Source organism: Nycticebus coucang, chromosome 3 (genome assembly GCF_027406575.1).
Source record: "Nycticebus coucang isolate mNycCou1 chromosome 3, mNycCou1.pri, whole genome shotgun sequence".
Taxonomy (NCBI): domain Eukaryota; kingdom Metazoa; phylum Chordata; class Mammalia; order Primates; family Lorisidae; genus Nycticebus; species Nycticebus coucang.
In genome coordinates this window covers 150,152,436-150,162,396 of record NC_069782.1, presented here as the reverse complement: position 1 = coordinate 150,162,396, position 9,961 = coordinate 150,152,436, and the positions used below count along the sequence as shown (strand labels likewise).

General features: G+C 40.0%; 1 protein-coding gene across 1 annotated transcript; it reads right to left on the bottom strand.

Annotated features, from left to right (window-relative positions):
• Positions 1-399: 399 nt before the first annotated feature.
• LOC128581142 (protein S100-A10-like) lies at positions 400-762 on the bottom strand. The gene has a single exon (XM_053583524.1). The coding sequence runs from the start codon at positions 760-762 to the stop codon at positions 400-402; it is 363 nt and encodes a 120-aa protein (XP_053439499.1).
• Between the last annotated feature and the right edge of the window lie 9,199 nt (positions 763-9,961).

Below are 9,961 nucleotides of genomic sequence, written 5' to 3'. Positions count from 1 at the left end.
ATTCAACAGTCGTCACCATAATGTCCTTCTTTGGCATCTCCACAGGTCCTGGAGGCGTGGATACGTGTGTATACGCAGGTCCTGGTTATTTTGGCCAGAGTGAATTTCTTTAGGTTGAAGAGGCTTTTGTTTAAGAGGAAATGGCCAGAGTCAGTCCATCATGTTGCAGGATGTCACCTTATGAGAGCTGCGACTAAAGATTTCAAATGTTACTGACTTACAGGGAAAAAAAGGATTATGTTTATTGAGGCCAAGCGGATGCAAACAATGTAAAAAACAAAAGCTCATCTGGCATTTAATTAACTTTTTCTTCTCTGCTTGACAAATGGGAGTTGGATTTTATTTGTATATATTCTAAGGATCCTGATCTGCTCATGAAATCCTTCTATAGGGAGAAGCTTAGGGCAGATGTTTGAAGCAGTCCTCTGAGAGAACACTTTTCAGGGCAGAGTAATTGCTCGGTTCTGCCTGCTTCTTTCCCTTCTGCTTCATGTGTACTACAAAATAGTCGTTGCACGCGATGGTGAGGCCCGCAATTAGGGAAAAGCAGCTCTGGAAGCCCACTTTGCCATCTCGGCACTGGTCCAGGTCCTTCGTTATTTTGTCTAAGGCCAGAGGGTCTTTTTGATTTTCCAAAAATCCCGGGAACTCCTTCTCCATGAGCACTCTGAGGTCCTCCTTTATTAAGTAGCCTTTATCCCTGGCAAATTTGTGAACCGTGAACATCATGGTTTCCATGGCGCGCTCCATCTGAGATGGCATTTTGGTGAAGTCTACTGGGCCGAGAGGCGTGGCGGATGCTAGCTGGCTGGGGTGCGGGGGCTACAGGGATTTTTTGACCTTGGCAATGGAATCATTCAAGCTGCTCAGTGTCAGCTCAGAAAGTAGAATTAGCATCCTTGGGACTGTTAGCCCATTAAAAAAGAGAGAGAGATCTTTTTAATGAAAGATTTTGAACCTGTAAATTAGAGACTAATAGAATGAACTCCTATGTACCTGCCGTACAGCCTCAGCCCCAACAACCTCCGGGCAGCTCGCTCCATCTCCCCTTGTTCTGATTCCCTTTCCTGCAACCTGAGTGACTTGGGATCAAACCTTGACGTCATATGATTTCGTCACTAAATAATGCAGTATGTATCTTTAAAAGATACAAGCTCTTAAAATAATTAAGTGTAAACCACTAGCATTTCTTACCAATATTTTGCAATCGTCAATAATTCTTTAATAACATCGAATATCTATTCAGTGTTCACATTTTCTCAATTGTCATATAAATTTGTTTACTCATTATTCAAATCTGGACCCGTATTAGGTCCATACATTATAATCAGTTAATAAATCTCTTACATTTATTTTAACGCTTATTTTAATCTCTTATGCTCCTCACTTTTTTCCTTATTTGTGGAAGAAACGTGGTCATTTTTCCTGTCCAGTTTCCCAAAGTCTAGATTTTGCTAATTGTGTCCCCACGACATTATTTAACACATTCTTCTTTCCCCGTACTTCTTGTAAATTGCTGGCCAGATCTCAGGGCTTAATTAAATCCTGGTAAGACTTCTTCATAGATAATGGTCTGTTCTTCTAACCAGATTCAAAAAATGTCTGGTTGTTTCTCTGTTTATGATATTGGCATCCATTAGTGACTGCCTGGATCCATTATTTAATTAGGGATTGAAAATAGTGATATTCTAATCTTATCATTCTGTCTTCACTTGTTGTCTATGAAGATAACCTACCCTCATCAGCTATTAGACCCTGAAAACAGTTCATACCGAAAAGCTTCATCCTTTTTATTTAGCAATTTTCAAAACAGAATTGGTTTTCTTGCACAGCCCAAAGGTAACAAATGAGTTTCTTTCTTAAACATCATATAAACTCACAGATTTATGTGGTTGGTGGGTTTTAATTCATTGCAGTTTTTAGAATTTTAGAGATTTTACTTAACCAGAGGAAACATATTTATATATGTTTAAGATATATATATTCTTCCATACTGAAAAATTCTAGTTCCCCATATCAACATAATTACTTTTTTGCTTTATCTTGCAAAACACACACAGCAGTCTCAAAATATCAATACTAACACTATCACCAATAATATATTTATGGAAAATGGTGATCAGTTTAAGAACATACTATGTAGACATTTGCTCGAGTTACTAAAACTTTCTTGGTATTTGCAACAATTACATATGCAGAAATTAAAACCTTTCTCAGGATTCAGCAAACAAAGGAATTAGTCTGTGGAGTTTGAAGTGGTTCTGGCCATAGTCACAGAGAAGACTGAAAACTGTGAAGCCCAGGGGTAGAGAATCTACAAATGCCTCCAAATGTCCCACTGCCATGAGACTAATAACAAGAATCTTTGGTCACTTTTCATCGGATCTTCTTCTTGTTAAACATTATTTTCCTTCCAGGCAGCCCAGCGTCCTTTTAGGCCAAAAAGGCATAGAATTAGTTGCGTACGAAAATAGATCTTTTTGATCTCCTAGTTTGCAGATACGGTTTTGTATGCTGGTATAAAAGGAACTGTAGATTCAGAGATTATCTGTCCAAACCTGTTAATTTACAGATAAGGAAGTTGAGTCTCACGGTGGGGAGAGATGCTTATGGTAAGTTTTAAATGAATGTGCAAGGTGGTAGGAAATTAACATTTGATCATCTTTGCTGAAACTTTGAATGCTAATAATTTGCAAAATGATAAAATAATTTTATTGTGAATTAAGTTAGATTTTTAGCATGACTATCGGTATCAGAAATTATAATAGAAATGGCCAAGAAAGTATAATATCTAGTTCTCTCTCATGGTGTCTGACCACAATGTATCATCATTAGCACTTAAGAGTGACCAGCTCAGGCAGCACCTATGGCTCAAAGGGGTAGAGCACCGGCCCCATATGCCAGAGGTGGAGGGTTCAAACCCAGCCCCGGCCAAAAACTGCAAAAAAAAAAAAAAAAAAAAGAGTGACCAGCTCAACACGTGGGAGCTCAAGCTGTGCCCTACGAGGCTAATCCTTTTGATAACAAGAAAAGACGGGCGGCACCTGTGGCTCAGTGAGTAGGGCGCCGGCCCCATATACCGAGGGTGGCGGGTTCAAACCCAGCCCCGGCCAAACTGCAACAAAAAATAGCCGGGCGTTGTGGCGGGCGCCTGTAGTCCCAGCTACTCGGGAGGCTGAATCTCCTAAGCCCAGGAGTTGGAGGTTGCTGTGAGCTGTGTGAGGCCATGGCACTCTACCGAGGGCAATAAAGTGAGACTCTGTCTCTACAAAAAAAAAAAAAAAAAGAAAGAACAGAAAAATAGATAACAAGAAAAGACAATACTCTTGAAGGGACCAAGTTAGCATTCTAGGTTTCTGGTCCCTTCAGGAAGAAATGAAAACCTAAGAGAAAAGAATTGTATCAATGATTTGAACATTTAATGCACAGGGAAAATAATAAAATTGACCAATAAGCCCGTGAAGAGATGAACAACTTCACTCACAATTGAAGAAGTATAAATCCAGCCATCAGTGACAGACAATTTTTCACTTTTGACTAAATAGTCAAAGATGTAAACATGGTAACTGGTGTTATGAATGCTATGAGGAAGTAAGCTTAGTACTAAGTACATAGTACTAAACACTACGCACATTGTTAGTTATAATGTAAACCAACATGAAAATGTACAGAGAATTTTGTTCTCTGACCTGATAGTCGCTAAGAACCTACCCTTTGGGTGTACTTGCAAAGGCGTACAAAGATATCTGTGTTAGAATGTTCACTTCAGCATGCTTGTGGTAGCACAAGATCACAAGAACCTACATGGCTATCAGTAAATAAATTATGGAACAGGTATGTAAATGGAATATTATTCAACTGTTAAACGGAATGAGGTCAAGCTATATTCACTAAAATAGAAAATGTCCCAAAATACATTAAGTAAAAAATACAAGGCTGGCTGTATAGTGGCTAACACATATAATCTTAGCACTTTGGGAGGCTCAGGCAGGAGGATCTTTTGAGGTCAGGAGCTTGAGACCTGCCTGAATAAGAGGAAGATCCTTATTGTAGAGGAAGATCTCTACAAAAAATAGAAAAACTAGCTAGGTGTGGTGGTGTGTGCCTGTAGCCTCAGCTCTGAGGGAGGCCGAGGCAGGAGGATTGCTCGAGTCTAGCAGTTGGAGATGGTAGTGATCTCTGATGACTCCATTGCACTCTAGCCTTGGAGACATAGAGAGACTCTGTCTCAAAAAAAGGGAAGAAAAACAAGATAAAGAGCAGTCTGTATACCACGCTCAATTTGTGTAAAAACAACCCTAGGAACTATGTGTACACATGCTGTCTCTGCACAAGTTGTTTTTGGGAAGAACGTGGACCTGGCAAAACTGAGTGGAGAAACTAGAAACAGGTCTTAATTTTTACTGATTTTTTTCTATTTCTTTTCTGTTTAGATTCTTCATCGTATATATGAATTAACTGTATTTCAATTCTTTTTCAAAGATTAGGGTCTCACACCTACATACCAGGTAATTAGTAAATGTAAATTACTATTAAGAAAATCAAGTTATTTGATCATGAATATGTGTCCTGATAAAGTGGTCATTTTAACTAAATGAAGAAAAAAGCAGGAAAAATAATCTGGATTAATATTTTAACTCTTGCATGATGAGCAACAGGCACAGCCCGTGGGGGGAGGGGTGGGGAAACATGGGATAAGGGTGACATGCGACTTAGTAGGAAGAGTTCTGAACTCATCTTTCTGTAAAATAATGGAGCTGGACTAGATTTTACCTGGCCCTTAGATTCCTGCTTAATTCTGGGTGGAGACTGGCCAAGGGGACATGGCCAATTTGGTGTCCTTTCCATAGGACATGAGATGACAGGTGACAATCACAGCTCTGCACATGATCCCTACACATGAAGAAGTCGATTAGCATGTGCTCTTCTTCAAAACATCCTACAGAACTTTGCAGCTATGCTGAAACCCTTCCTGTACCCAGTCACAGTCACAACAACTTCCTCCCCACCAATCGCTGCTCTCTGACTTCCACAGCGATCACTTCCATGCCTGCTATACCACGGTATTGCCCTTTATTACTTTTTTGCAGGCCCCTCCTTACTTTCTTCTTATTGTATGTTTTCTATTGAACAACACATACCACTTGACATTCTAGAGTTTCTTCCAGCCAGGACTCCTGATAATCATACACACATTACATGCAATTCAGCTTGTCCTTCTGGGGCCTGTAGATCCAGGGCCTACATCAGACTCAGGCTCCATCCCTTTGGCAGAACTACGGGAGACATATAATGTCTGTTGTCTCTGTTTTTGTGCAGTTGGCCACCTTTTATTAATGCTCTGTGCTTGGGTCCATTCATTCACTGGGGGAAGGGTTGCAAAATAGCGATATTCTAATTGCATCACTTACTAGCTGAAATGACATTATAAGGAAATGCTTCTCTTTGTTTACTATTTGGTTACCCTGCAGTATAGTTCATATAGGACATGAAGGGTGTGCGTTTGATCTTTTTCTTTATTTACCACTTTTCATAATACAGAATTTCCTCCTTATTGTCTGAAGTGACCAATTAGGTAAACACACACACATAAACACATACAAATATATCATGTACAAATACATATACATATGTCTTATGTGGTTGGAAGACCTTGGGGACCTCATTATTGAATGTTACTACAGTCTCCTTTAAAGTATTTCCCTTGGGAAGCTACGCACCCATGGACGACCTTAGGGACCTCATTATTGAATGTTACTACAGTCTCCTTTAAAGTATTTCCCTTGGGAAGCTATGCACCCATGCCAGCCTAGTCCCCCCTTCAAAGTACTTTTTATAGGATGAATTCACAAACTCAATTGTCAGACCTTGTACAATGACAATTCTGGTAGCCATTCTAGAAAAGGAGTTCCAAAATTGCTGTGAAGTGTGAACTAGGCACTGGCATTGGTGCGTGGCTTTTCAAGGGGAGTATTGTGAAGGTGAACATCCGATATTCAACAATGAGTTATGTAGCACTTTTTCTAGGATGAGTTCTAGAACTTAATTGTCCAACCTTGTATGTGATTATGAACCCATGCATTTAAACAAATTCAGTAAGTTTTAATCCACTGCAACCATTATCCTTATTAAAGCACATAATTTAGTGCTTTAATTTAGTGGGAATTTAGTGAGTATTTCTTGATAATGATCATTTATTCATTCATTTGCTCATTCACTTAACTCCCAATTAGATGTAGTTATCAAAGGCAAGACAGAACTGGAAATGTAGAGTGTAAAAGCAAATTTGTTTTGGTCTCTATTCACAAAAAGCTTGCAGTCAATTATGAAAATAACATACATACAGGTTGCAACCAAAAAATGATATCATAAAATATGTAAAAATAAATATAACATCATAGTAATTTCAAGGTAAAGCTGTTATGATAAGTTGCAGAATTATCAGGCTGCTAGGCCTTTTCTTTGCTCTGCCATCCTTGGTGTGGCGATTCCATTTGTGATCCTGCCATGATGCCCAAATCTGGCCAGCAGGAAAGGGGAAGAGGAAAGTGGAAAGCAGGCTCCTTAACGTAGTCACCTGGCCACATCTAGCTGCACAGGAGGCTGGGAAATTTAGTCTTTCCCTGGGCAACTCTGTCTTCTCGCTCATCTGTGTGAAAACGCTATGTAGACCATCAATTCTCCAACTATAATTTACATATGAAATAAAGATTTTGGCTCCATAACCTGGGTAGGTGGCTAAGAGTGTTGAAATCTTGCACTTTGAACAAGTTCCAGGTGAAGCTGATGTTGGTTCTTGGTCCACACTTGAGTAGCCACTTGAAGGGTCTAGATGGCCACATGAGAGGGACAGTCTGCTTCAGTCGGTTTAGGCTTGTGGGCAGCTGAGTCTTCATTAATTTGTTCTCACTGCTTCTGTAGTAATTTGGGTATAAGCATTTGGGGGATGCTTTATCTTTGTATCAAATATCCAAATGGTGGGCCAAAGTACAAAGTGTAATTAAAAGGCCCTTTGCCTAAATTAATTTGTATATTAGCTTTTTTTGTTTAAGACAAAGTCTTACTCTGTCACCTTGGGTAGAGTGCTGTGGCATCAATATAACCCACAGCAACTTCAAACCCTTGGGCTCAAGCAATCCTCTTGCCTCAGCCTCTCTAGTAGCTAGGACTATAGGCATACACCACTACGCCCAGCTAGTTTTTTTTCTATTTTTAGTTAAAGACAGGGTCTAAGTGTCTCACTCTTGCTCAGGCTGGTCTCAAACTTCTGGCTCAGGCAATCGACCCGTCTCAGCCTCCTGAAGTGTGAAAGCTACTGCACCCAGCTTGTATATTGCTTTTGTTTAGAATTTAGAGTTTTCCTAAGGATCAGAAAGTTTGGGTTATAGTATTACTGACACAGAAATAATACCAACGACTTATTCTCACAAGTAGAAAACCAATCATATTAGCACACAAATTTCTTGGCCTTATAAATATTTAGGTTTGTGGCCTTCATCCAATTTTCTTCAAATACTTTCAAAAGTGTGAAAAATTATCCTTTAATGCCAGTGTAAATAGCATTCTTAGTTCCTAGAGAAATCTAAGCTCTCTGAGGCCCTCTAAGTATGTCATCTTTTAAATTTTGTTAGTAAAAATAGGGGAGAGGAGCAAGATGTAAGCCGAGTAACAGCTTCCTAGCAACTGGGTGCAGTGAGACTGGGGAGAGAAGACTCCAGGCATCTCTGGCTGGTGGGATCTACCCAGAAACATCCCTCTGGGGACACAGGGAGTCAGTCAGAGACTTCTGGACCCCATGAGGAGGACAAAAGCAGTGGAGAACTGGCAAGTGGTTGTGTATGTTTATTTGGTCTAATCCCACCGGCAGCTGTAAGTATAGCAGCAGTGAGATTGCAAACTGGAAAGGTCTTACCTGTGAGCTGTTTTGCTTTTTTTTTGGACTTGGCACTTATTTGAACTACTTTGGGAGAACTTGGGTGAGAGTGCAGAGGACTTTAAGCATTGTCTAGGGCCCCGGTGCTGAGCCAGACAGAGCTAATAGTGTTCGGCTGTGGGCCGTGTGGAGCCATTGTGGGAGAACTGTCCCAGCAAGCTCCACCCTCAGGATCGCAGAGCAAGGATCAGGCAGGAGACCTTGGAAGAGTAATCTAGTGACTGAGCAGCCTAAAGGCAGGGACTGAGGTGCCCTACAGCCTTGGCCCTCCGGGGCATAGAGTGAGCCTGGTTTTGGCACACTGAGTAAGCAGATAGCCACTTCAGGCGTGATCCCAGCAACAAGTGCTTTCCTGGCTAATCCTCTGCTTCGCCAAGGTTAACAGTTTAAAGTGCCTTTTAAGCAGACTGAGGAAAGATTTAGGATCTCCACCCTGTGGGGTTTGAGAAATCAGCAGAGGCCTTCAGTCTCCATCTTGTGTAACTGTATCAGCATTGTGATTAACATCTCATACCCCAGAAAATCACCTGTTGCCCAGACAATATTCAGCAATATATATATATATATATACACTGCTTTTGTTTTTTGTTTTTATTTTTTATTTCAACATTTTCCCTCAGATTTTTTCTTTTTTTCTTTCTTTTCTTTCTTCATTTTTCTAGTTTAAATATAATTTTCCATTGTTGCCTTCTTTAAAAATTAGAACTTCATTTTTGCTAGTGTTTCTACCCCTATTATTTGGTTTCCCCCCCAATTTTATCCCATAAAGTTTTCTGTTCGGTTGTTTTGGTTTGATTTATAGCATTTTTGTCTTTCCTCTCTACTTGGTTGAGGTAGGGTATTGTGTCAGAACAGGCTGGCAAAGAGCTGCAGACCTCAAGGGAACCACCCAACCCAGCACCCCCCGAGGTTGGTCAAAGTACCCTACCGTACGCCTATAGTGCTCCTGTCTCCTTCTTTCTGTGCCTCTTTTCTTTCTGTCAATATTCCCTTTTACTCACCCCCCTCTCCTATCTCTTTTTTCTTTTCATTTCTTTTCTTTTTTCTTTTCCTTTCTTGCTCTTCAATCTTCTCATCCTTCTGGTCCTGTACCAATAGGACTCATCAAAACCCCAGGCCAGGAGCACAGTAACTTAAAAAGTGAGAGGAAGTGAAAGGAAAATTGGGGCAAGGAAACAGGTAAAAGAAAACATTCATGAGGAAGAATCAGCAAAAAATCCTGGCAACATGAAAAAGCAGTCCAGAGCAACCTCCCCAAGGGACCATGAGGTAGTTAATTCAGAGGATTCCACCTATAAAGAAATGTTAGAAATGACAGAAAGAGAATTTAGAATACAGATAATGAAAACAAAGAAGGAAAATCCTGATAAAGTGGAAAATAACCAAAATGAATGGTTTTGGTTATTTTCCACTTTATCAGGAGTTTTATTTTCCACTTTATTAGGAGTTTTGTTTGTTTAAAAATAACCAAAAACAGAATCAAATAAGAGATGAACGATATGAAGACTATAGAAAGGATACAAGAGAACTGAAGGAACGAAAGCAATTAGTAAACTTAAAGATGCAATAGAAAGTATCAACAACAGATTAGACCAGGCAGAAGAAAGAATCTCAGAGGTAGAGGACAAAGCTCTTGAGATAACTCAGATAGTTAAAGAGGCAGAAAAGAAGAGAGAGAAAACAGAATGTTCACTGACAGAACTATGGGACTTTATGAAGCTTTCAAACATATGAGTTACAGGTATCCCAGAAGGGGAAGAAGAATGCTCCAGGGGAATGGAAGCCATACTAGAGAATATTATAAACGAAAATTTCCCAAATAGCACCAAAGATTCTGACACACTCATTTCAGAAGGATATTGGACCCCAAGTCGCCTCAATTCTAACGGATCTTCTTCAAGACACATTGTGATGAACCTGTCCAAAGTCAAGACAAAAGAAAAGATTCTTCAAGCTGCCAGGAGTAAGTACCAGTTGACCTACAGGGGCAAATCCATCAGGGTGACTGCAGACTTCTCTAATGAAACT